We start from the raw sequence: 26,162 nt of genomic DNA on the forward strand, positions 1-26,162 counted from the left end.
CACTGTTCATCGATAACAATCGTTCTTCGTGGATTAAAAGGAACCAAACTGTATCATACAAAGTGCAGGCCTTTATTTTTGCACGTACATCAGTTCGTAACGAGTAACACGACAACGTTCCATAAACTTACTTTAACCTGATCTTCGTTTAAGTAATTTGCTATTACATGAACCAGATAGACGAAACAGAAAACCACCTTCCCCGCTTTGGTTTCTTGTTCTCGTTGAATTCGTTTCTCTTTTTTTTGTGGGATACGTTTCATTCAATGTAGAAACATTAAAGTAAACGCTTCCAGTATTCGAGCCCGTAGCACGGTGTTTGCCTCGTTTCTTACAACTAAAAAGCGTATGGAACTCTCTCCTATGCGACACTTTTGTTTAAACGAAAAAGAACAGCGAATAAATAAATAATAGGAAGAAAAGTGGAAGGAAGGACCGTAAACGATAAAAAATCAAATGAGCCTGAAACGCGCTAGGATACGCTCAGGGTACGCTTTCATTGGGAAAGATACAAAACGATTAGAGGGACGAGATGCCGCATCACATTATACACTCGAGGACAATATTAAGTGAACACTCTTAAAAATCGTATAATTTTTTTGGAATTGGTCCAAAGGACTTGAATTTTTTTAAGATGTTAGACCGACTAGAAAATGAGTAAACAAAAATTTGTTTAGATTCCAATTGGTAGGAGAATCGTACAAAATTTTAAAAATGATGTTCTGTCAACTTTTTTATCTGAGCCTGTAACGATAATTTAAAAAATGCGTTTGTCAGGGCATTTCGCTCTTGTGTGATCATCTTTAAACGTTTGCAGCTCATTGCAATGTTAACCGATTTCGATGAAATTTTCAGTATGCATATAAGTCACCGAAATCTACAAGACGCATTTTTTAAATTATCGTTACAGACTCTGATAAAAAAGTTGACAAAACATAATTTTTAAAATTTTGTATGATTCCCACCAATTTGAATCTAAACAAATTTTTGTTTGCTCATTCTCTATGCGAATTTTTAAAAGTCTCCTCTTATTATTGTTCCCGACTCTGTACGTTCTTTGCTGACAATTCGTCTACGCGTCTCAAATACGTCTCATTCCCATCAAATATGCACACAATACAAAACGTTTACTACCTCTCTTGATCGAGCACGATATTATACATGCAAGCTACGCGTATAAATCGCATTATCGTCCCGATGGTCGACGCACGATTGAATCGTGCCGTTCGTACGGGATCGTGTTGCGGGCCGAACGGCAAGAAACGCTTCGCGTTTCGGTGGATAATATATCCACGATCCATGCATCATTCCGAGTACAATTATAAATAATCCGATAATCTACACCGGCTCTCCCGAAGTCTAGAACATAAATTCATTGGGCCAACACCGGTTGTCCCGAATAGACATTCTAGAAATGCTGAATCGCAATCGTCGATTCCGCAACAGAATTAAAATACACGTTTTATTGTTTTCGAGCGACACAAACGAGATTGTGTTAGAACATCGGGAAGCAGTTGGATGTTTAAGGCACGCTAGAACGAAACTGTTACTTGGTCAATTCGTGATCATAGAATGCATTTTATTTCGAACAACAGATGGACCTCCATCAATAAATATATGCTATAGACTTCCGAGGTTACCGATAAATTGAAGGTTCGTTAGTACGAGTTGGTTGACTCGCCTACCGTGCGATGATCGTCGGATCGACCACGCTTCGCGACGAGAATTGCACGATCGTCCGATACGGCCACGACAGTGGCCAAAAGGAAAAGAAAAAAGAATCGGAAACTGAAAAGAAGAAATATTCTCGTGTTTCTCAGTAAATCAACAACGGCAATTATATGGATAAATAGTACTGACAGAGCACTAATGATAATAATAATATTGATAATACAATAATTAATAATTTACATATACACTTCCACGTACTTATTTACTCAGTTAATTAATTATATTCCCTATCTACATACGGCATGCTTACGGGTACACTCTCGCCCGTCCGTTAAACGTAATACAGTCTGTACTCAACCGTAAACTCTTAAATGAAACTGATTAAACGCCCGAACGTACTCTATGTATCTATAAAAAATAATATAAGTAACCGTAAAAAATATACAGAGCAAAACGCGTAATATACAAATCGATCAAATAGATATTGCGAAATTTCTCTCTCTCTCTCTCTCTCTCTCTCTCTCTCCTCCCTCTCCTCTCTCTTTCTCTTTCTCTCGCACACACATTCTTGCACACACTCTCTACCCAGAGTTTATCGATTATTTGAAACGTTTCCCATCTCGAAGTGGATACGAAAAAGAAAATATAAATGTCACGATCCAAATCATGGAAAAAACAGTGTCTGGTTTTTTTTTGCTTTTTAGTTTACCGAAGGGGGCGCGGTATTACGGGACTAAGGAAAATATCATAAATATTAAAGTTGGACAAGAAAGCACTGCTCAGGTAAAATCAATGAGTGCGCCCAAGGGAAATATGAATTCAGAATGAGGCTACGTCAGTTTCCGAGAAGTAATTGATCAGGCCCGATCAATAGAAAAGATAAATAGTGACACGCTCGACGACACTTCATTCTGCGAGAATCTTGCACGCGACAGGATGTCTTCATAAACTATCGTCACTGTCGTCGGCGTGAGCTTCGACCGCAACGTTCTCGGCCAAACCCCCGGTACTTCCTTCTCTGTTGTTTTGAATCTCCTGCTCCATCGAATTATTCTGCGCCTGTTGCTCGTCTACGCATAGATAATAATACTAATTAGATTGATACAAGTAAATATATCCACGCTATTATTTCTGATGGTATGCCAAACATCTTCCGGCCTCTCTGATTCTTTTTGAATTGCGACGATTAGATTGTCTTTATCTTTAGCAGATTTGATGCATTTATGACAAAAACGAGTAGGTGTAATTTAAAACAGTAAAAACATTAAAAGAATTTTAAAATACTGTTATATTATTTTCAACTTATTAGCCCTTTGCACTCGAATGGTGACTGTGAAACAGTTTTGAAATTATTAATATAAATGTCGTATAAGACAACAGGTTCAATTTCATGTGCATAGTGTAAAAAAGATATGTCTTGATTTCGGAATTAAAATTGCTTCGAGTCCGAAGGGTTAAACATATTACGAGAGAAACTAAATGTCTATTTCACTCGAAATTGTTGCAATTCAGGTAGAAAATGTTTATTTTCCATAAAGATCCGCTGTCTACTCATAATACAACCGAAATCATAGAACAGACAAGAGTGTTTCGTCTGAGTACTCGCGTTTGAGAAAATTAAATTTGAGATTTCTCGAGTGTACGTGATACATGGGAAACCATATGTATGACGAGACATCGAAGAATGAGAATAGGATTGTCATATTCCGATAATGAAACTAGGCAAGTACTGAATATACCTTGGTAATGTTACGCTGACCTATCCTTCGTATTAAATGAATTACCTGACTGCGTTGCCGGAGATTCTTCATCCCCTTGACCTGGATTCAGTATAGCTTCTTTGATTTGACTGTTAACACCCTTTGGATCAAGATCCGATGCCCAACTAAAGTACATTAACGCGAGATGCGTGTTACCCAACTTTTTATGTACCTGGAGAAATTATAAATTTTAAGTACGTAAAGAAAAATGTAGAAACGCTAAAAACGATCTGAATAAATAACAGTAATAATTCATACTTTTCCTATCGAATAATAGACTAGGGATTCTTTGGGTACAATATTTTTCAACTCCTCAAATTCGCTAAGCGCTTCCGTGTGTCGACCAATTGAGAAATTAATACTCGCACGATGAAACTTGCATAAAGTATTGTCGGGATCGTTCGTGATCGCAGTATTCAAAGTCTTTAAAGCTTGATCGGTTTTCTTCAGTGCATGCTGCACGACACCGATGTGGCACATTATCGCAGAGTTCTGCGGATTGATTTGTAAAGCACGTTTAAAATGCAGTTCGGCCAGACTGTACTGCTCTTGTTTAGAGAATATTGTTCCTAATCCGAACCTGTAAAACACGATGTAAAATTGTAAGAACTACAAAATATTTTAGTTTACAAGAAAGTATACACATCTATGAATGAGCATACCACGCGTTATAATGCCGAGAGTCAAGTCTGATGGCGCTACGAAATGCAGTAATAGCCTTTTCTAATTCTTCAGTCAGTACGTATTCATGACCGAGTAGCGTATAGGCATATGGAAAATTAGGATCCACCTGCGAACAATGCGATTCATTATAATTTTCTTATACATATTTATTTGGTTGGAGGGAAAGTTCTGTTGTACTTTAAAGAAAATATTTGAATGATATAATTTCCATTATTTGTAACAACTCGATGCCATCTTTCAGATGACCTGTCAATTCCTTTTCCCCAATGACTCCCTAGCAACATGTGTTTTTAATATACAAGCAAAATTACCCGTTTATTTAAAATATGACAGAATTTTCCCTCTAACGTATATATTCGAGTGTTCTTGTCAACACACCTGAATAGCCCTCTGAAAGAACTTGATTGCCGTTTCGTGTTCCGTTTGTGCAGAAAATAAGTTTCCGGTAGCGCACCATGCAGCCGGTGAATTACGATCTTCCGAGACCAGTTCTTGTGCAAGAGTAGAGAGTTGCACTTCAGCGTGTAAATGCCATAAAACTGTACTATAAATTTCCATAAGTTCAGTCCTTTGGGGTTCTAACTGTCTCACCTCTGCGAAATAACTACATACCAAGGGATAGGACAAGTTGAAAAGTCAATTTATCTCGAACGTAGATTCATAAACAAATTTTTAACATTTTTTTACCTAGCCGCTTTTTTATAATCTATCATCTCGAAGTGTGCACGAGCTAGCATCGATAGTACCCATCCTGTATTGTAATGTTGTGCTGGAAGAATACTTAATATTTCAACAGCTTGAGCACACTTATATTGACTTAAGCATTGATATGCCATTCCTAGTTCACGGAGCAACGACATTAAACCCTCTAAAAGCATATAAACCGTATGATTGTGAATCACAATGAAAAATTTTTCCGTAAATAATTTCCTAAGAATAATAGCGTACCAGCACATTGTTTCTGGAGCGTTATAGCACAGAAATTAGTATTACTTTGATTGTTCAATGCATTCACGTTAGCTACTGCCTTTTCCGATGTGATAGTTTCAGATTTCTCCTTCTCGTTTCGATTTCTTTCGTTTAGCTCGTTGAAATTTGCTTTATTCAAATTACTCTTTGAAATCCTCGCTTTTGTTTTCCGCGAAGGAGATTTAGGTGTAGCAAATTTATTTCTATTAGGAGATTTATTATTTTCCTGGCGAAAATATAAATATACAATGATCTGGATACGTTCATGATTATTTATAAAGTTGAACGAATTTCAACTTACCTTGACTGAATAGCTGTGACTAAACAGCCTTGACGAACGCCTAACGTTGGTACCTTGTAACGTTGGCGGTGTTGGCGTTGGTGTAGCAGGCGTTACTGTAACAATATTTGCGCTGTTACTTGTATTTCCTGATTGTGAAAATACTGGTTTTCCTTGTTGTAATGGCGTTTCTTTCCTCGACATCAACTGCTGTTAATTCATAATATTATGTTTTACATCTCATAATATGTGAGATATAGATATATTATTTGTTTAGAAGTTAAACAATTGTTAATTAAGTCTTACCCCCATATGAGCTCTTAAACTACTGACACGTTTTACTAAACTTTTCTGGTCATTAGCTTCTGTGAGCGTGGTATGCGATGGTAAAACTGTCGGTTCAGGCGTATTGCTTTCCAACGGTAATATACCAAAAGTCGGAGTAAGAGGACTCATCGTATTATTGAACATGCTACGATACCGTGGCAGTTTAGCCCTTGGCGATATTGACGAGCAATTACTGTAATGCGTAGGTTGATTTTGCGGGCTCTCGTCTACAGAAGAATAGAATCTTGCAGCTGGTCCTATACCGTTCATAATAGTCACCGCTGTTGTCATTTGTGTGGGTGTACTGCGAAACACAAATGGAAAATATAATAGTCTAATGTAAATATGGATCTATCGCTTTGATTTACGTATACATACACACTGATGCCATTCGTAGTAGGTGTACCGCTTGAAATGTTAGTAGGTACAATGAGATCTGACTCTGTGGCATAAGTGGGAGCGGATATGCTGCCATGGCACATTGCAAAATTATCTAATTTGTCTAGTTGAAAAACTTTTGCAGGCTCTACAACATCGCCAACATTGCACAACTCTTCGAACGAATGCCACAGAAAAGGATTGAGTTTTAAAGCTAATTTGTGTGCATCATTTCCTTTTGCGGTACGCATCATTTTATAATAAATCTTGGCTATGATCTGAAGCGAGAAACATGCATGTTCGCCGAACTGAGTTATGATTTCTTCTAAATTTTTTAACTGTTTATAATATCCTCCTATTATTGCTGCCTCTGCTTCTGCGTATCTAAACATTCGAATACAAGATGGCGCGTTAATAACTAAACCTACAGAAATAATTGCAGAAATGCAGAAATAATTAGGTACTCACTTTTCTAAATCATAGCAACACTTGGCCAAAAGAAATCTGCATTGCGCAGAGCTCGGAGCTTTCTTCGAAAGCAACGCGTATGCTTGTCTAACTTGACCCGAACGGTAATAACATGTCGCCAAAAGAAATAATGTTTCTTCTGTGTCAACTAAAAAATATTTTTGTCCTCATTACAATCGCAGCACGCAAAAATTGATTATTCCAGAAATGATAACTGAAAAGAAAACAAAAGACTTACCTTCCGCGCACAACCTTTCTGCTAAAAATATTGCATCTGGATAAGCATAATGATTTAAACAATGCCATATGGCTGCCTGTAATTATATAAAACATAATCGCTGTCAGAACACGTATCAGTACATTGCGATAAAAAAGATTTGCTCTTAAAACCGCATAAATAAATATACATAGTACCTATATAACTATTCCCTAATAAAGTAATACAATTGAATTGATAAAAATTAGTGAAACTATACAGGAAAGAAATCGTAAACACCATAAACATTTCGACTTATTTATAGTCGTATCCCCTCCCATTCACGTCCATTTCGCAAAAGCAAACAACCCTAAAGAAGTACACCCTCACGGAAAAATACATTTAATGAGCTATTAGGATAAACTTACGATAACATAGGCAACGGTATATTATCGAGGAGGGGGTGGAGGTACGCGTGATATCACGCGAAACACGAAAGCAATTTCCAGTTGAAAGGGAAACGTACGCGCAAACTGTTTCAATTTCTGATGTCAGTATCAATAAGTGTGGATGCGCCCCGATAGAAAATCGCACGTCATTGAAAGTTTCCCGTTCAAATCGAATGATTTTACCTGCACTGGCTCCTGTACGATCATCGTTCACACGGTAGGCTTGGTCATATAAGAATAATCTCGAACGTTTCAAGGAAATTTAACGAAGAAAATCCAAAGTCGAACGACTGCTGTGTATAAAAATTTCTTAGGTGTCCATCTTTGCTCCGATTCTTTTGAAGTGAACAACGAACTTCAGTACGAAGGTCTACCAACACCGTAGAAACGTCAATTTTCATACAAACTGAACAGAACTTTGGCACAGAAGTATTTGTACCTGCGTTCAGGGCAATTCAGAGTTCAAATCTCCATATATCTATAAGATTACTTCATCTATATATCAGATGATTTATTTTGAATTATGTATCTTGTAACGTGACTTGTGAGCACCAGATATTCTGTTATCTTGGAACACTGCATCCTAACTGATATCCTGTAAATACCTACCCAGCTAACCAGGCGTGCCTTGGGCAAGCCGTGCCTAGGGCACAGATCGGCAAATCATTGTCCAATCTACGCTCGGAGGTGCTCAAGTCCCGATTGGCTTAATTTTGGACGACCGTAGGACCAGGGTTTGGACATGGGCATGAGGTCGGCATCAGGTCGGCACGAATCGACCGAATGTGCCTTTGTGGCAGCACTGTCGCACTGATGTACCGCATGCCGAATATCGTTTTACAGGTGAAACAAACAATTCCAATGCCGCTTTTGCAAAATTCACATGTTTTTCTATAAGCGAGGGTGAAACTAATATCCTAATCGCGATATGGAGCAACAAAAAATGAGTATACACATTCGGAGCTAATATCCCGTACATTACTACCGGGCCGGTATATAAGAGAAATTGGCGAAAAAAAAAATACAAATTTTATTTATTTCTCACATTTGTTATTTTTCCTAGACTGCGGATCTTTATGCGAAATAAAAATTGTCTGCATCGATTGCAAGAGACATAATCTAAAATTTGCATTGCCGTACAATTTTCTTTACAGTTCAATTTCAACTAATTGAATACACTTATATTTTAAAGATGATAAATAAAAATGATTTTATCATCTCCGCGCGAATGGCAGTACTCGATAAGTACTGTCCATCTGATTTTTCTAGACGCCCGAGGCCAATAGAAGAATATTCAACTTTTAAAGCGACCGAGTTTCGCCAATTTCTCTTATATACCGGCCCGGTAGTAATGTACGGGATATTAGCTCCGAATGTGTATACTCATTTTTTGTTGCTCCATATCGCGATTAGGATATTAGTTTCACCCTCGCTTATAGAAAAACATGTGAATTTTGCAAAAGCGACATTGGAATTGTTTGTTTCACCTGTAAAACGATATTCGGCATGCGGTACATCAGTGCGACAGTGCTGCCACAAAGGCACATTCGGCCGATTCGTGCCGACCTGATGCCGACCTCATGCCCATGTCCAAACTCTGGTCCTACGGTCGACACTAGCTCGGCATATGCGCGCACAGGAGGTCGACCAAATTTAGATTTTTGGTTGGCTGGGTATATGTATGTCAGGGTCTATTATTTTCACTATTGATATTAATTTTTTATACTTACCGAATGTTGACATTTTTTAAGGAGTTGAATATACCAAAATAAAATCTACATCCAGTGTCGGTACCACGGTACTATTGGTACTATATATATTAAAATTTTCGAGGAGTGTGCATCAAATTTAATAAATTATTACCGACACAATTACTGTCATTCAATTCATTTGATATGTAATACGAGCTTTTTCATAAAATTTATTTCGAAGGTGTTGTGAAACTATATATATTTCATTTCTCGTTGTTTCACGTAAATAATTGTTATATATATTACACTATTTTTGCTGAATTGGTTGGCAACCTGTGAGTGCAAGGTCAAAGAATATATTCATTATTTATTGATACAGTTTATAGTGGTTTATAGCGCATTATAGCGTCTGGCTGCTGAAATGTAAATATCGTCTTATGTATGAGCAATATGTGTATTTAAATACTTACTTATTTATATAGTATCCTCTGTTCATACAATAGTATGTTCTTAAATATAATTTTTCAAGTACATTTATGTATATGAATACGTACATATACATATACCTATATATTATACACATCTTATTATGTATTGTTTAAGCAATTTTCTTATAAATTATATAGCAATGTAAGTATCTAACTTACATGAAACTATGTATTCCAATATAACCTAAACATTTAATGTTATTTTACAGACTTCAGAAATATTAAAAGTACAAGAATTATGTAATACTTTGTAAAATGTATTGCTTCTTGCATGTTTGCTTTCATGCAAGTTTTCAACTGATAAAAAAGATCAAGTTGAAATATGTCTGCATTTGCATCGGCGCCATCATGTTACTCGACTTCTTTGGAGCGTTCACACATTTCTTTGAGGTCACATACGATTCAAATTTCGTTTATCCGTATGAAGGTGACGTGCGTGAATTTGTGAATGCGTTACGTCATAATGAGAAACCAAAAGTTGCTCCTATAAACGACTATAACAACACGTATATAATTAATAACAAACAGAAATGTACAGATCCAGCGTACAAAAAATATCGTGTTGTATACGTTGTGAAGTCTGCGATACAAAACTTTGAGAGGAGACTGGCGATTAGAAAATCTTGGGGCTTTGAAAAACGATTTTTCGATGTACCTTCGAAGACAGTTTTTATATTAGGCGTACATTTAAACGACAATGAACTCCAAGCAAAAGTGGAGGCGGAGGCTGCAAAGTATAAAGATATCATTCAAGTAGATTTTATAGATGCTTATTATAATAACACTATTAAGACACTAATGGGTTTTAAATGGTTAGTGACGCATTGCTCAAATTCAAAATTTTATATGTTTGTTGACGATGACATGTATGTTTCAGTAAAGAATGTTTTGAGATTCATAAGAAATCCCACTAGCTATCCAGATTATCTTAAAGAACCCAAAAAGATTGAAGCTCATAAGAGAGAAATTAAAGACTCCGATAAAATAAAAGAATCATACATTGAAAATGAGATCGCAGAGAGGAATATCAATAGTTCGAATAAAGATCACTTTTCTGTAAGGAAACTTGAAAATGAAACAAAAATTATAGGAAATAATGTTACACTGAATAGAAGAAAGAGACAAATTTTTGATTTAGAACTTCCAGAAGATATTAGATTGTTTGCAGGGTTTGTGATTATGTCGTCACCGCATCGTCATAAAACTTCCGTTTGGTATGTTTCTCTTAGCGAATACCCTTATCACTTGTGGCCACCATATATTACAGCTGGTGCATACATATTGTCGAAAGAAGCGTTGCTCGATATGTACTATACTAGCTTTTATACGAAACACTTCAGATTTGATGATATATATCTGGGCTTGCTCGCAAAAAAAGCAGATATTGAGCCTTTTCACTGTGAAGAATTTCATTTTTATAAAAAAGATTATACAAGATTTAACTACAAATACGTCATAACATCGCATGGATATGGAAATCCAATCGAACTACTCAATGTGTGGAATGAACAAAAAGCTCTTGGTAATGCTTAAAAAATGTTTTCAATACACTTTAGAAATTCTACATTAGTAACTTATTGTATAATTACTATATATATAATTATAAACATAGTTAATGAAGATATGATTATATATTTATTTATTACTGTATAATGATTATTTATTCTTATTGTATTATCTTCACTTGATCTCTTTTGTTTAGTGGTAGGGCCGGATATGTCTTTTACATTGTTACCAATTTTATGTAATTTAGTGGGTCTAGCATTCCTCCATTCTTATTTTGTCTATTGTATATTTTAGGATTTGCGATTCAACAACTTATTGTATTAAATTTGTAACAATTATAGAATTATCATGAGTGAATCAGCAGTATTCCTTTTTTTTAATTTTAATGTGATTTTTTAACATCGCGAAAAATCTCAGAAAAACATTACAAATATTAACATTTCGAGAAGATATGTATTATATGTGAAAACAGAGAAATATTTGCAATTTTGTACTTGTTGAATTATTATTCAACTCTGTGTCTATTCACACTTGAAACTTCAATAAGTATATTTTTTAAATCCTTTCACTTTGTATTTCTCTATCTCCCCTATTTATTATTGCATATTTATAATCGATGTTGGTGTTTCTCTGTATTTGCTTTAACTAATGTTTGGTCTAAATTTGTAGCCTCCCTTTTAATCATATTCAACAGAAGTTGCGAACTTTCCAAGATCTGCAATAACAATAAATTTCATATTAGTTTTATATAACAATTAAAGTGTGTTAACTTTTATTAATATATTTATAACATTTCTGTGAAATATGATCGACAAGAAGTATACCTTTACATACGCTGTTTCTGTATCTGCAATGGTTCTATCATATTCATTTCTAACAGCTATTCTTTGAGATAAACTGTCATTCAATCGTGTTAATTTATAAGACAACTTTTCGATTTCTCTTTGCAGATTATTTTTTTCTTCTTCTTGCGAATCAATTTGTACTTGCAACTCGCCACGTTTCGCTTTCATATCTTCTAAACCTAAACAAAATTAAAAAGTTATTAAAAAGTAGGGGGGGGGGATCGGTTCGGCTTTTTATGACTCGGGTCGGGTCAATTCCCGGGTATCCGAATATCACGAATTTTCGAGTCCCGAGTCCCGACCCAACCTGAACCCGAATTTTCGGATACCCGCCACTCGAGTGGCGGCTCTGAGGCACCACTAAAAATTGCTATGCCGTTATTCAAAATATTATTGTTTACATTACTGAATATGTTAATATCTAATCAATTACTAAACATTTCAATATTGTGTGAGGTATTATATCAATTTCATATATTCATACAAAGAAAAGAATTAATTAATATAGAATGGAATTATTCTAGGTCGGAAGAAATGTTTAATTTTCAAGTAAAAATAGCACCGACTGCAAAGTCGTTATAACCTCGAACGTTTTTATTAAAACGATTAAATAAGTACTTATTTCGAAATGATAAGATCAAATTACAATATAAAATGCGTATCAAATTAAGAAAACTTTGAATTCTTCAGATTTCTAATAAATAAACATAATTGCATACATATAGTTTGTATAGGTTATATGACAGCCACTTACATTTTACAAGTTCTTGATTATACGTTTGAAGAGCAGCACCGTGCTGAGACATTTCAAACCCTCCATGCACAAATTACAATTACAATGCACCAATTCATCTGATAAAAAAATGTAATTCAGTGACAAATTTAACTGACAATTTATTTCGAACAACATGCACGCAATTGAACAAACGTTTCAGTTTTGCCGCGGAACTCTGAAAGGATTATTTACGACGCATGCGCACTTACTAATATGAAATTATTTATTACAATTTAAAAATGTCAATGTATACTCACAATTGAATGTGTCCGTAGAAGTGAATGCGATGTTTATGTGTATTTGTACAAAGAAGATTATGTCATTTATATATATTATTAATACTATCGATAAAATTATATATGCTGATTATATATAATAATCATGCACTATATATCTATATCAAATATTTACGCTACGAAAAAGTTATCACTAGACTGCGAATTTTTATGCAAAATAAAAATTGTCTGCATTAATTGCAAGAGAGATATATATACAGGAGCAACATATATAGACATTCATTTCTTCTCTAAATAATAATTTTATATAACTTACAATTATATAGTTGGAAATACTATATATAAGCTGCATCGGAGAGCATTTTCAAATTCTTCAAATGTTTTTACTGTTTCGAATTCAATCTATACACATTTTTGAAATAATATAGTTATCGCATAGATATGTAACAATAAAATTGATATATATAGGAATAAACTATATGTATTCGAGGAATATGTTGTAATATTATTTTTAATGATTTCAAAAATGCGCTTTGTCTAATGGCGAAATTTGCATTTAAGTGAAACAATGCAGCTGTTCGCATTGCCTTTTAAAGGCGTCACGGAGTGTTTTAGTCCGGCAAGCTACAATAAATGCACCTTTCGCTCGGAATCTTCACTCCAGCAGAAAACGTGAAAGCCACAGAAACACACAGAAACGTGTTCGATCGTGGTGTACGTCCGTCGATCTATCGATCGTGAATAAATCAGTTAGTTTTTCAGCTGTGATTAAAATGATTTCGCGTTTCTCTTTCGTGTAATAGAAATTGGAAGAATCATTAAAGGTATACGTACAATATACCGAATACCGTTACAGTTAATACGTGCCGTATCAAAAGCTCGATATGTTCCAGTATCAGTGTACGATTGATCAACGCTTTCTAGTGAAAGAAACACGTTTTATGCATAAACAGCCACACGCAACCACCTGAGAAACTCTTACGCGAAATCTCGATCGATAGCTTGCAGATCAACTTTACTTTCGACAGGTTCCTTTCAACATGGATCTTTCAGGTATGACAATCTTCGGATTAATTAGAATTATAGTGATTCTGCCATTCAGCGAAAGCCATAATCGTATTAAATCTGACATCACATTTTTCCGTAAAAACTTTTTTAGTTCGATTTCTAATTTATTCTGATCGTACGGCTGAAATACAAACGAAATTTGATGCGAATTGAAAGGCAATATGCGTTCGATGCTATGTTGACAGGATTTATGGCGCTTGCGCAGGCAAATTGCACGTTCTTATCCTTTTTGAGTATGTATTTGGAGATTTCGTATCCTTTTTTAATTAGAACTGGCAAATACGTGAAGTCGAAAAATGAAAAGCAATTACAAAATACGAAGATGGAATAAAATTAATAAAACATAATATATATATATGTATATAAATGAAATTTTTATCGTGAACGAATAAATTAAGATTGTCAAATATAAAATGCTAAAGATTCAAATAGAAGAGATACAGATCATTTAGACGCAGACGATAAATGTATAAATTATAAACGCTAAAGGTGACAATTGCATTCACAATCATTTTGTCACTAATATCAAAGATGCATGAGACATGCGACCTTGTCAAATGACATCACGATACTATATTAGGCTCTCTTTACCGGCTCAAACGTATTGCAACATACACATACTTACATACGATAGAAAGATTTTATGATAATTACGTATTTTACAATTCATTTGCAAAGGATGCCACTCCTACTTTATTGCCCACACATCGACTTTAAAAATCGAAATCGTTTATTTGTCCTTCACATTTTATTATGTGTACATAAAATATTACCTTTTTTAATTCCTTACTTATAGTTAAAAATTATAGAATAATTAATTATTAATTTGTTTACAGACAAACGTAATAAATAATATTTTTGGTCTAAAATAAAGATTATTTGTCAATAGATATGTTCTTTTATACCACTCAATATTCACTATGTAAGTTTTCCAATTATAAACAATAACTTTCAATAACAATGTTTAGAGTGTAATTTTTACAGAATCCCTTTTTCAGTTAAAGATCATCATATCATCGATATACGTAATTCAAATTGTTCATCAACCTTGACATTTTTATAAGTACAACAAGCCAACATACTCATACACAATGACTCATACTTCGAGATATGTAGGATACCATGCTACTACAAATCGAGACTATTTAACGGATGGCGATGAAAGTCATCGAGCTCCGTCAGATCGCACAGTATCTGAATACATTGTATCAGCTGATCATGCTACGATGGTAATTGCTAAATACATATGGTTTATTCGCATTATACTTAATTGAACACTCATGAATAATAACAACGTAAAATTTCTATGTTACATGTATCGACATTGCATAGGTAAAAGCAATGAAAAAAGACCGTCCAGAAAAATATGAGAAAGATGAAGGAAGACGATCGCGAAGCGCACACAATAGTCGTGTTTCAGTATTATCCGGATCTTCCAGACAAGGTCTGCAACCCCTCAGGAAGAGTGCTTCGCATGGTAGTATATGCGACAACGGCTCAGACATATATGTTACGAGTGCTGCTTATAGAGCAACATCAGACATAAGGTTGTACATATGTAAACATATAAAATATAAGATATTCACTCGTCGATATGTTATAAACGCAGTTGTCATTCGATCAACAGCCATGTATCGCATCACAGTCTATCTCCAAGTTTAAGAATGGGTCATCGAGCACCTAGTCATTGCAGTTATGGTTCTGCAAAATCAGTAAAATCTCACACGTCCAGAAAGGATGGTATTATTATAGAAACTATGTCGACGCCTAATCCATTTTGCCCGAATACCAAGGGTGTTTGCTGTCTTATGCTTCTCCTTAATCTTGGCCTAATTCTTGTCGCGTTAGGTTTTGTTATAGTAATTCAATTCTTTCAACCATTAATAGTTTGGTGAGTATATAACAAGTCGTTTAATTCTGCATTTAGTAACACGTACGTATCTATTAATTTACTACGTTACTATGCTTTCAGGATTTTGGGAATAGTCTTTCTTATATTTGGATTTTTAACTTTGATAGGAAGCTTAATATACTGTGTTCATGTATTTAGACATGCTAAACATCCACACGATATCAATCCCGAAGATCTTTATTGGACAAAGTACTGGCAGGGTCATGTAGGTTCAGCACCCGAAGTGTACTACAAGGCCGAGGACAAGTATCAAGACGATGGGTACAGCGATCGCTTAAGCAAATACTCGAATAAATATTACGACCGTCAAAGATATTGAACACTAATTTAATGCGAAACGTACATACATTCAACATATTTATATTATGCATACGATCACCAAACAAGCATAATGAAACTTACACGCAAACTAATTCAAGATAAAGAAAAATCACCTATTATGTATATCCTTGTTATTAACATATACGATATAAGAACATAATCTGTACAATTGTATTTTGTATAAAAAATGCTAAATTATTTATTTTATACAGATAAATCTAAGAACAATAAAATAACAGTTACAAATATATTATTTATTGTATATAATAACTAAAATGATTAACAAGTAAGAATCGTTCTCTTACTTTTATAATTATATATAACGATATAAAATTAATTAAACCCTTTTGCTTTTATAAATATGTATTTTATTTATAATTTTACAAATTGTAATTTATTAACACAATATATAAGTAACGCATTACTTTCTCCATCTTTTTAATGTTCCTATCGTATTATCAAATAATCTTCCGTTCAAAATTGTCCCTGTACAATCTAGTAAATAGAAAAACCTTTTACCTTTAATTTTCATTGGTATATAAGTCTTCATATCCTTTCTTGCGACGATAGATTGTACCTTAAACATTAGAAATTACTTACAATCATGTAAGCTTATATAACAATTTAACTGATATTTTGACAACTACCTCGTTCAAAGGAATTTTCAAAACTGTTTGATCTTTATACAAGTGATAAGTAACTATAGATACTTCTTGACCTCCCTTGTGTAAAATAATATATTTGATATATCGTGAGGCTGATAAATATAACGCCCAAAATATTAAAGGTCCTAATCATAAGAAAAGAAATATTTTATAAAAGCTTATATAAAACCTATAATATAATAATATGCAAGATAAAGATACAATTACCTACTAATCCTCCATAAACAAAATATATTACAGTGAATCCATTAGTTCTTAAATATTCTTTTATGGATATGTTCGTTGTCCAAAGTAATTTAAGTTTTGGATCATAGGTCATATACAATATCAATGCAGAAAAGGACAATGCTGCGATTGAAAAATATCTCATAATTTGGAAATAATTCGTTTCCAATTTGTATAATAATACATTATTTTGTACATTTACACTTGGATTTAAAAAATCTATTCCTGCCTCTTTGTATCTATAAAAAAAATTCTAGTCATCTCTTGTATACGGTATAAGAAAACTAATTTTTCTTTCAAAAATGTTTTCATTATACTACCTTGAGTTGGTTATTTTAATTGCACGTTTAGGCGAAGAATGATATAACTCACGAAATACACAAGCTTTAAATTTACTATTCCCCCTTGTTCCTTGATAAAGAAGTTGTAGCTTGTTAATGACATTTATTCTTGTACAAGTGGTTTTAAAATACAAAAGATTGAACATTTTTATTTAACGCGTTCTTGGATGTATTACTTTTATATTTCACTGTAATTAAATAAGTTTGTCATAAAAGTCTGCACACTTTTGCATTAATACACGCACGATCTTTTACCCGTTTATTTCATAAATATACAGAACTTTTTACTTTTATTTATAACCATTTTTAGGTTACAGCTTTTCGTGAACCATGTATGGTTACAAGTTGTTGGTATTAGTCGGCCAGCATGGCACACATGGTCAGCATTCAGCATAAACAATACTCACTATATATACCACAGAACATTCAATAATACTGAATACTGCTGAATAATACCATACTTTGCGCATGACAGTTCATAAATTCTATATACATATAGATGAAGTGTATTATTCAATAAAAAATATATCTACAATCTAACAAATATAAACGGATTTTTGTATTTAATATATGTTCATGTATGTTTATCGGAGTTTATCCATACACACACACATGCATATATAATATTATATGTGTGTATGTATAACTATTGAAATTGCTTGAAATTCAAATTCTACTTTACAACAATAACAACCGCTATATATATAGAAAGAATATGTTATTTTATATACTATATGAAAAAGCATTATATTATTATACGAGATGTGAAGCTAAATACATATGTATTTTGTAATATACATATACCCAGACAGCACACCGGCTCGATTTTAGCCGGGCCCCTGTGCACAAAATGGCGCGAATTTCACCTGCGGGGGGCTCGAGCCCAGGGCCTGCCGGCCGGGCCGGTGTTCGGCCGATTTGCAAGATTACAAGGGGTGCGGGATTCGCGTTCTCATTTCGTGATAATACAAACACGGGTTTTTTCAGTAGTCAAAAACGCCAGATAAAGGTCAATCTAGGCAGCAATCGCCCTCAAAGGTCTTATTTATTAACTTATTATACTTTTGTCGGTAAAAAGGGAGACTGCTACGCATTTGCACAGTACTGCCACATTGATGCGACCCGCCCTGTGTCGTGCATGCGCGAGGAAAGTTGGGCTCAATCGAAGCACTGATTGGTCACATTAGTGTGATACCGTGCTACCCTCTCAAAAACAGGCTGAATCCCAGCCCGGACGGCAGGCCCTGGGCTCGAGCCCCCTGCAGGTGATATTCGCGCCATTTTGTGCACAGGTGCCCGGCTGAATCGGCCTGTCTGGGTCTCGACTGGTCTCGACGCAGCTCCAAGCGTTGTGTTTGCCCGTAACCTGTAGGTCAGGGTCAGGGGCTCTGCTGGCTGGGTCCGGTGGTAGGCAGGGTAGGCTCTGTCAGACTGTGCTGTCTGGGTATAAATATATATATATATATATATATGTATATATACATATATATACACATATACATATATTATATCAATGTACTTTTTAACAATATTTAAAAAATTAAATAAGCATTATATGCAATTATATGCTTGAATTGATTTGTTTCTTTTACAGTATTTTTACACACTTTATCTAATTGAATACGTAAATTGTGTGCGATTACTGATTACATATTGAATTTCCTTGACAGTTCTTTTTGATACAGTTACAGATACAGCCTTTCAACGTGAGCGTTGACGTTTTGACGTTTGTTATAACTGAAATGCTGATGAGTTATCTGTGGTTTTTATGAAAATATACAGTCCTTTAAAATGGGTGATTTCTTGGCAACTAACAATATTTGCGGGCAAAATTTATTGCGTTTGGTGTCCCGTGGAAATGCTATTATAGCGGAGTTGATGAGATTAAAGGATTATGTGCCGCCAGTATTTAGGTTATCTATTATTATTATCGTTAATTATGAATAAAATAAATATCGTTCTTGTAACGGTTATTACATGTTGATCTCTTGTTGGAATTAACGTAGCCCTTCCACTTTACAGTTTAGATTCAAAGCAGATAATACAAAAATATGGATCGATTATAATTGACTTTGCATATTTCAAATCGGTTAATATTTACGAACAAAAAATAGAAAATGATCCAGTAAGTAAAAGTGTATAGGATGTATATATATACATACATGAATGCAAATATAATTTTCATCTCAACAATAAACAACTGTATAGGTTCTTCAAGAGACCGACGAGGATTTGCGAAACAATTATTCAGATATCATTTCCAGATTTTATTTAGCATTTGAAAGCATACACAAGTACATTACTGATTTAAACACGTATGTAGATGAATTAGGAGATGGAATCTATATTCATCAATCTATAGATTCTATCATGCTGAACGAGGAAGGACGACAATTAATGGTAACGCAATAATTTAATCTATACGGTATAGTAGTTTAATCCTTTGCACTCAGAGCTATTCTAATTCCAAAATTTTTTTCATTTTATCAATATAAAACTGATATAATTCCTCATACAATATTATCAATAGTTTATTAAATGTTTACCGAAATGTTCGGTAAGATTTCAATAAGCTTTTTCTTATATATGGATATGATTTATATTTACAGTGTGAAGGAGTATATTTATATGGAGTCATGCTTCTTTTGGTGGATTACCATTTTGAAGGATGCATACGAGAAAGACTGTTAGTATCATATTATCGATATAATGCTCAACGGTCATCTTCCACAAGTGTAGATGACATATGTATGTTACTTCGTTCAACAGGATTTTCTAAAAATTCCAATAAAAGACCTACAAATTATCCCGAGGAATATTTTAAGTAAGCTATCTAAATTCTTTTAGGTGCTCCGGTACCTATAATACTTTCATATATTAACACGTATGTTTCAGGAGAATAGTGTTAAATGAATCCCTAATAGAACATCTTATCGGACGTTTACGTTCGGATGAAATATATAACCAAAGTCTTGCTTTCCCACATCCAGAACATCGCAGTACTGCTCTTTCTAATCAAGCCTCGATGTTGGTTGTTATTTTATCGTTTAAGCCAAGCATGTTACATACGCATACAGCCATGATGAGAGAGATCGTAGACAGATTCTTCCCCGATAATTGGGTGATCAGCATTTACATGGGAATAGTGATAAATTTGTGCGATTGGTGGTCTCCGTATAAAGCTGCAAGGACAGCTCTGAATAATACACTTGACTCGTCTAATGTTAAAGTAATCTCCCAAAAATATGGTCAGAAAATGAAGGTAGTTATGTTTCGAATTTTTGAATGAACATTTTAAATTAATAAGCTATATTTCTCTTTATATATTTGACGCTAGAATTATATTTTAGAAATTGATATCGGAAACAGAGGAAGTACAGTTAGCGGGCACTTTAGACGACAGTGCAATAGGATCCCTTGTAAAGTTAGTAAAAGAATGTAATGTAACTTTACATTGGATACTTTTACATACAGCAATGTCGACTATATCGCTGGAGGATTCGAAACGTACGCGTATGCTCAGACAGTTAGTAGTGAATGAAAGTAAATATACAACAGTTGATTGTCTTCAACTATTATTAAATACAGCTCAGATCGAACAAGATGTCAAACAGCTATATAAAGATGTACGAGTACAATATTTTTTATATTATATCGTCGCACATAAAATCAATGATACGTGGTACAATAATGTTGATCAATTAATTTTAGTTGTTGTTTGGTAAAGAAACTAAATGGATTAGAGATAAAGGAATATGTGTCGAGAGAATAACAGACCTTGCTCAAATATTTGGAGGTAATAAAACTTTCGACGGTATCGAGAAAAATCAAAATCTACATGCATGGTTTATGGAGATTAGTAAGCATATCGAATCGTTACAACAAGAAGATGGACGGAAAATAGTACAATTGTTACCGGCATTGGAAGAAGTGCAAGGTAAACTCTTTCATCTTTTTTGTCTTTTATCGTACATTCTGTTGTTAGAGTTATATTGATCTACAACTAATTATGATCATTTGAATTGAAACGATTCCAGAATTTCATCAATTGGAAAGTAATTTACATATATCTCAGTATCTAGCCGATACGCGTGAAATATTACACAATATGTTACGCACGGGAAGTATTACGGAAGACACTATGATCAGCTTAAATATAGTAACAGATTGTTGCTATGCATGGAATATAATGGAATCTTTTATCGAAACGATGCAAGCCAGCATCAAAGAAAGTCCTCCTACCGTAATTAAATTAAAAGCGTTGTTCTTAAAAGTAAATTTCCAGTTTTGTACATAGTATGGAAACATTCTATTTATTATGGAAATATTTATATCTTATTAATTTTTAGATGGCTTCGGCATTGGAAACTCCGTTATTGAGAGTGAATCAAGCGCGTAGCGCAGATCTATCGTCAGTATCTCAGTACTATAGTAGAGAATTAGAAAAATATGCAAGGCGCGTTTTACAAATAATACCAGAGACTGTGTTCGGTTTACTCGCTCAGATTGTACACCTTGAAACAAACGCTTTCAAGGAAATTCCTACTAGGTTACCAAAAGATAAATTAAAAGAATATTCACAGCTAGACGATAGATTAAAAGTGTGTTCGAATTTTTCATGTTTTAATTATTACAAAGAATATCAAATAAAAATCTAAATCTATTTTAGATGGCTAAGTTGACGTACGCTGTGTCAGTGTTCACGAAAGGTGTATTATCTTTGAGAAGCGTTCCCTTGGGAGTATTGAGAGTCGATTCTCATCGTTTATTAGAAGATGGTATACGGCAAGAATTGGTAAAAAAAGTCACAGTAGCCTTAGACAATGGCCTTGTTTTCGAACCAAAATCAAAGGTACAATCTAAATAATATGTATTTAGTTTTCTACTCGAACGTCAGTGCTGAGAATGTTTTTGTTTTAATGCGTTGCTTTAGGTATCAATACTACAGAAACTGAATAATTTAGCCGCAATTATGGATGGTTATCGTAAATCTTTTCAATATATTCAAGATTATATAAACATCAATAGCTTAAAGATATGGCACGAAGAAGTAAGTAAATTTGTACGTACGTAATATGGGATATTTAATTATATTTGTAACAATATAAATTTATTTTCTATTTATAGATAACATACATTATAAATAATGCAGTGGAAGATGAATGTATAGGTTCTTCTTGGACACCAGAGAGATCATCTAGATTTTATCAAGAAGACAAATATACGTCTGTATTAGATAATAATTCTACAACTTTTATCGGTAGACTTGCTCGTGAACTTGTTCGTATAACTGATCCTAGGTAAATTATTTTCTATTCGTAACTTCCGTTACCTTTTTTCAACACAGCATTATATGCACATTTACATATGTATTTTTAGAACAACTATCTACATCGAACATTCCCTCGCATGGTATGATCTGAAAACACAAGCAGAGGTTCTAAATTATAAAATATTTTCAAAAATAGTAGAAGCGATAGGCACACCCGGCTTAACAGGACTCGATAAACTTATCTCATTTTATATCGTTACTGAACTAGATAGTATGATTCGTTACATAGAAAGGAATCTTCGCAATAAAACTTGGACATCTACCTTAGATTACTTCGAACCGATTTTAAATTCCTCGGATATAATTAAAGGTATTTGTAGCTCAACGTATCGAACATCTAAAAATACTTACTCAGTTAACTTTGTTTAATATATGCGCCCAGGTAATTTGCCAAAACTTCATAGCGCAGTGGCTACTCATGCGAATAAATTCTGTCCTCAATTGCTCGAATGGGTATCGAAAATTGGACACTATCAGCTTCTTAAAAAGAAGATAGCGTACGAATTAAATACTACCTGCAAATTTGAAGCTAAACACATGGAAGCGGCACTTCAAACATTGAATGCGTACATAGAAATATTTCTTAATAAATTCGTCGTCTCGTAATCTAGCAATATATTTTTATACATCGTACTTTTCTAATTTATAGGGCTATTTTATTTGAAATTAGTAAAGGAAACAATTGTGATCAAAACGAGACTAAACGAAACGAACTGCTGCGAGAACTGAATGTCAGATTAGATTGGGCTGGCATAAGTAATTGCCATAACAATGTCTATATTAAGTCACCGAACTTAAATAATATCGCGCTGATTCTGTTTTTACTTACTGTGTCTCAATTACCTAAGGTGTACTATTGCAAAAATGCAGGTAATCAGTATTTTACATTTGCAAGCTTCTCGGCATGCAAAAATAATAATAAATATAATATATTATAGGTAGTCTTGTGAGTAAAAAGTCTCAAGATCCTCTAGACACTGTAATATTTACGATCGGGATACAAACGATTTTACGCCAGTTCACTTTTGCCGCAATGGCCAACTATGTTAAATATCTTTGTACATATGTTACCTCCTGCGTTGCAGCTGACAGGTATAAAAACAGTAATCTATGAACATTCATTAATAGACTGCGGATCTTTAAGCATTTATGGTTTCTGAAAATTTTCAAAAAATGCCAAAATATATCCTTCGACAGAATTTAGTGAAATTTTGATGTATTTCAGATCTACAAAGGCTACTACCACTGAAAATAATATTTCATTTGCTCCCCCTTCTTAAAAATCGCATAAACTTCCCCAGTCTATTCATTAAAATTAATATTCTTAATATTCTATTCAACAGCGCAAAAACCGGAAGCGACGGAAATACCGAAGGTTCGAATATTTTACATATTTTGGAGCTGTTTACAAAATTTTCCGGTTTACCACGCTCATTTATACTTAAAGAAATTCCAGTGATCGTAATGGATCATCTCCAAATGAAGATTACCAAGTAGCTAAAAGCTTCTCGTGTAACAGAATTTTTTGTATAAAACCAACTTACATTTTGTTACAGTACATATAAAAGAATATGGATATTCTCTATTTTGTACATATGTTCGCACATGAATTTGTATTTTATACGTGTACTTATTGCAGTGCATATACATATATATATATATATTGTATGAATTATTGTTAAATGATATAAGGAATAAAATTCTATTATTACTATAAAAATTTTCTCTTATTGAATTATTTGTTCGAAGAAACCGAAGAATGTTTAATCAAATAGTCTTGAATTTATAATCCGTTAAAATGGACTATAACTACTTAATAAGATTACGTTGGCATGATGACAATACTTCCACGAATGTGTGGGTCGTTATTGTCAACATCTGCATTGGGAATTGGTATACGCATCGGCGGCAAAGGGTGCGATATACCGCAATCGGCGGTGATGTGTCGCTTATGTACAGGTTTTATGTACAGGATTACATCTGAACCGACATTAACAAATCGAATTACAAGAATCGTCATCGCTGTACGAAATTATAACGTATTCGCCTTCATTTACGTTGTATATTTGCTTGAATACCGCAATTTCGCGAACGTAGGCGGCTTCGTCGGCTAGAACGGCCGCCGGGAGAACGTTGAAGGCGCCGAAAGTTGCACCATTTTTACGATTCATTAGAAAGTAATGTTTAAATCTTTAATAGTATATTTTATACGGATGTAAAAATTGCGCGATCGGAGAGAATATTTTTACATCCCCTAGAATATTAATTATTTTAAAATATAAGTAAAATTTTATAGAAATAGGTGAAGTATCGGCGGCGACGACGCCATTGACGCAATTGACGCCGACGAAGGCGGCTACAGGCGGCTACAACGGCGGCTACAACGGCGGCTACAACGGCGGTTGTCGGCGGCCTGATACAAAAGGAACTGCGATAAATTTCCAGCTCAGTCCCTTTTACGTGCTGTTACAAGACTATTCTGCTTGCCTATAGTTCACGTTGAATGTCCTCGAATACGATATCATGGATTCAAAGCGTCCGTTAAATTTGAAATTTAAATATTCGCGGAAGATTACACGTTCGAACTTCTTCTCGGTTGTAACAAGTGCATCTTTCGTTTCATGTCACGTACATTCAGTCTAGTTCGACTTTCATTTTATTTAGCGAATATCAATATACTTATAATAGTATTCCATATGTATATATAATACAAAAATGTATATAGCAATGTTAAATTGTCCACGTAAGTATACGAAACGTATATATACATATATTCATCTTGTAATAGATTCGCTGCTGAATTGTAAGTATAATTGCTATTTATACATTACAAGTTTTACAAATTCTTAGTACATACATATATTGTATATATATATATAAATTTGTACACACCCGTTAATATTTTTAATTTCTATAATCTCTCTCGTAACAAGTTCATCTTCTTCGTAATTGTATAAGATTAACGTAAGAAATGGAGACGAAATCATACCGTTAATTTCGGAAAGAGTGGTTGTGATATTTAAACCTGATTAGTAGACTGCGGATCTTATGCATATTTATATGGCTTCTGATAATTTTCAAAAAATGGTAGAATATAAAATTTAGTACAAGACAGAATTTAGTACAATTTTTATTTATTTCAGATCTACAAAGACTACAACTATTACTGAAAATAACAGTATTTTATTCACTGTCTTAAAATTCGTCTACAAAAATTGCAAAATTGCATATATAAACATCCGTATAATTTCCTGATTATATATAGCTGCGTTGTCATGTGAGCGTAGTCTACGCTCGATGTGATTATCATTTCGTCTCTATCATTCTATAAAACCATCAAAAATATACAAAAGGGCCCAGATAGAAGCATATTATCACAATTATTCAAATAAGTTACAATATCAGTTTCTTTTTAAAAACGAGTGCAAACATATGTTACTGGATTTTCGTCAGATCCATTTGTTTCTTCTGGGCAAAGACAATCAATTTTTCTACTAATATATCTGTTATTAACCATTATGAAATTGTAATCGTAACAATTTTTTAATATTAGAATACCATGCGACCATCTATAA

The 26,162-nt window shown here is 33.9% G+C and overlaps 6 protein-coding genes across 14 annotated transcripts; 3 read left to right on the top strand and 3 right to left on the bottom strand.

The window, feature by feature from the left end:
• Positions 1-51: 51 nt before the first annotated feature.
• Positions 52-7,534, bottom strand: Cdc27 (cell division cycle protein 27). 2 transcript variants are annotated; one of them, XM_076426671.1, is made up of 13 exons: positions 7,366-7,534; positions 6,776-6,851; positions 6,538-6,685; positions 6,070-6,453; positions 5,671-5,995; positions 5,386-5,571; positions 5,064-5,310; positions 4,803-4,983; positions 4,494-4,719; positions 4,094-4,221; positions 3,690-4,011; positions 3,456-3,603; positions 52-2,741 (listed from the first exon to the last, which is right to left on the bottom strand). In XM_076426671.1, the coding sequence occupies exons 1-13, from the start codon at positions 7,387-7,389 to the stop codon at positions 2,614-2,616; spliced, it is 2,523 nt and encodes an 840-aa protein (XP_076282786.1). In that variant the 5' UTR covers positions 7,390-7,534; the 3' UTR covers positions 52-2,613. The 2 variants fall into 2 exon arrangements, with proteins under 2 accessions (XP_076282786.1, XP_076282785.1); XM_076426670.1 differs by having other exon boundaries at positions 5,386-5,574; positions 7,366-7,533.
• A 1,353-nt stretch (positions 7,535-8,887) lies between these two features.
• Positions 8,888-11,224, top strand: Brn (beta-1,3-galactosyltransferase brn). 2 transcript variants are annotated; one of them, XM_076426673.1, is made up of 2 exons: positions 8,888-9,296; positions 9,571-11,224. In XM_076426673.1, exon 2 carries the CDS (start codon positions 9,617-9,619, stop codon positions 10,892-10,894), a length of 1,278 nt encoding a protein of 425 aa, XP_076282788.1. In that variant the 5' UTR covers positions 8,888-9,296; positions 9,571-9,616; the 3' UTR covers positions 10,895-11,224. The 2 variants fall into 2 exon arrangements, with proteins under 2 accessions (XP_076282788.1, XP_076282787.1); XM_076426672.1 differs by having other exon boundaries at positions 8,889-9,503.
• Positions 10,984-13,402, bottom strand: LOC143210129 (microtubule nucleation factor SSNA1). The gene is made up of 4 exons (XM_076426686.1): positions 12,745-13,402; positions 12,467-12,564; positions 11,692-11,891; positions 10,984-11,582 (listed from the first exon to the last, which is right to left on the bottom strand). The coding sequence occupies exons 2-4, from the start codon at positions 12,516-12,518 to the stop codon at positions 11,475-11,477; spliced, it is 360 nt and encodes a 119-aa protein (XP_076282801.1). The 5' UTR covers positions 12,519-12,564; positions 12,745-13,402; the 3' UTR covers positions 10,984-11,474.
• Positions 13,242-16,448, top strand: LOC143210126 (uncharacterized). 3 transcript variants are annotated; one of them, XM_076426679.1, is made up of 6 exons: positions 13,243-13,776; positions 14,681-14,713; positions 14,790-15,020; positions 15,124-15,338; positions 15,419-15,682; positions 15,764-16,448. In XM_076426679.1, the coding sequence occupies exons 3-6, from the start codon at positions 14,883-14,885 to the stop codon at positions 16,020-16,022; spliced, it is 876 nt and encodes a 291-aa protein (XP_076282794.1). In that variant the 5' UTR covers positions 13,243-13,776; positions 14,681-14,713; positions 14,790-14,882; the 3' UTR covers positions 16,023-16,448. The 3 variants fall into 3 exon arrangements, with proteins under 3 accessions (XP_076282795.1, XP_076282794.1, XP_076282793.1); XM_076426678.1 differs by having other exon boundaries at positions 13,245-13,776; positions 14,628-14,713; XM_076426680.1 differs by lacking the exon at positions 14,681-14,713 and having other exon boundaries at positions 13,242-13,776; positions 14,776-15,020.
• On the bottom strand, positions 16,358-17,758 carry LOC143210128 (uncharacterized). 2 transcript variants are annotated; one of them, XM_076426685.1, is made up of 5 exons: positions 17,544-17,758; positions 17,235-17,443; positions 16,897-17,153; positions 16,672-16,814; positions 16,358-16,601 (listed from the first exon to the last, which is right to left on the bottom strand). In XM_076426685.1, exons 2-5 carry the CDS (start codon positions 17,399-17,401, stop codon positions 16,446-16,448), a joined length of 723 nt encoding a protein of 240 aa, XP_076282800.1. In that variant the 5' UTR covers positions 17,402-17,443; positions 17,544-17,758; the 3' UTR covers positions 16,358-16,445. The 2 variants fall into 2 exon arrangements, with proteins under 2 accessions (XP_076282800.1, XP_076282799.1); XM_076426684.1 differs by having other exon boundaries at positions 17,537-17,757.
• A 641-nt stretch (positions 17,759-18,399) lies between these two features.
• Positions 18,400-24,307, top strand: Strump (WASH complex subunit strump). Of its 4 annotated transcripts, none has more exons than XM_076426666.1 (18): positions 18,400-18,699; positions 18,941-19,168; positions 19,278-19,380; positions 19,464-19,655; positions 19,865-20,079; positions 20,151-20,517; positions 20,606-20,881; positions 20,967-21,192; positions 21,293-21,528; positions 21,605-21,856; positions 21,925-22,107; positions 22,189-22,305; positions 22,383-22,555; positions 22,635-22,897; positions 22,970-23,153; positions 23,237-23,457; positions 23,526-23,679; positions 23,931-24,307. In XM_076426666.1, the coding sequence occupies exons 2-18, from the start codon at positions 19,047-19,049 to the stop codon at positions 24,082-24,084; spliced, it is 3,438 nt and encodes a 1,145-aa protein (XP_076282781.1). In that variant the 5' UTR covers positions 18,400-18,699; positions 18,941-19,046; the 3' UTR covers positions 24,085-24,307. The 4 variants fall into 4 exon arrangements, with proteins under 4 accessions (XP_076282781.1, XP_076282783.1, XP_076282784.1 ...); XM_076426668.1 differs by having other exon boundaries at positions 18,400-18,671; XM_076426669.1 differs by lacking the exon at positions 23,931-24,307 and having other exon boundaries at positions 23,530-23,673.
• Positions 24,308-26,162: the final 1,855 nt, after the last annotated feature.

The sequence above is a fragment of the Lasioglossum baleicum genome, chromosome 6, assembly GCF_051020765.1.
Source record: "Lasioglossum baleicum chromosome 6, iyLasBale1, whole genome shotgun sequence".
Taxonomy (NCBI): domain Eukaryota; kingdom Metazoa; phylum Arthropoda; class Insecta; order Hymenoptera; family Halictidae; genus Lasioglossum; species Lasioglossum baleicum.

Excerpts from the sequence above, each read along its gene's own strand:
- LOC143210129 (XM_076426686.1), bottom strand. The coding sequence starts at position 12,518 with ATGTCTCAGCACGGTGCTGCTCTTCAAACGTATAATCAAGAACTTGTA. Across the intron at positions 11,892-12,466 it reads TAATCAAGAACTTGTAAAAT|GTTTAGAAGATATGAAAGCG; the intron begins GTAAGTGGCTGT and ends AATTTTGTTTAG. Across the intron at positions 11,583-11,691 it reads CAGAAACAGCGTATGTAAAG|ATCTTGGAAAGTTCGCAACT; the intron begins GTATACTTCTTG and ends TTGTTATTGCAG.
- LOC143210128 (XM_076426685.1), bottom strand. The coding sequence starts at position 17,401 with ATGTTCAATCTTTTGTATTTTAAAACCACTTGTACAAGAATAAATGTC. Across the intron at positions 16,815-16,896 it reads TGTTTATGGAGGATTAGTAG|GACCTTTAATATTTTGGGCG; the intron begins GTAATTGTATCT and ends TCTTATGATTAG. Across the intron at positions 16,602-16,671 it reads TGAAAATTCCTTTGAACGAG|GTACAATCTATCGTCGCAAG; the intron begins GTAGTTGTCAAA and ends CTAATGTTTAAG.
- Cdc27 (XM_076426670.1), bottom strand. The coding sequence starts at position 7,389 with ATGATCGTACAGGAGCCAGTGCAG. Across the intron at positions 6,852-7,365 it reads TCGTACAGGAGCCAGTGCAG|GCAGCCATATGGCATTGTTT; the intron begins GTAAAATCATTC and ends ATATAATTACAG. Across the intron at positions 4,720-4,802 it reads GATTATAAAAAAGCGGCTAG|TTATTTCGCAGAGGTGAGAC; the intron begins GTAAAAAAATGT and ends CTTGGTATGTAG.
- Strump (XM_076426666.1), top strand. The coding sequence starts at position 19,047 with ATGGGTGATTTCTTGGCAACTAACAATATTTGCGGGCAAAATTTATTG. Across the intron at positions 20,882-20,966 it reads TCAAACAGCTATATAAAGAT|TTGTTGTTTGGTAAAGAAAC; the intron begins GTACGAGTACAA and ends AATTAATTTTAG. Across the intron at positions 21,529-21,604 it reads TAAAAGCGTTGTTCTTAAAA|ATGGCTTCGGCATTGGAAAC; the intron begins GTAAATTTCCAG and ends ATTAATTTTTAG.
- LOC143210126 (XM_076426680.1), top strand. The coding sequence starts at position 14,883 with ATGACTCATACTTCGAGATATGTAGGATACCATGCTACTACAAATCGA. Across the intron at positions 15,339-15,418 it reads AGAGCAACATCAGACATAAG|CCATGTATCGCATCACAGTC; the intron begins GTTGTACATATG and ends TTCGATCAACAG. Across the intron at positions 15,683-15,763 it reads TTTCAACCATTAATAGTTTG|GATTTTGGGAATAGTCTTTC; the intron begins GTGAGTATATAA and ends CTATGCTTTCAG.
- Brn (XM_076426673.1), top strand. The coding sequence starts at position 9,617 with ATGTATTGCTTCTTGCATGTTTGCTTTCATGCAAGTTTTCAACTGATA.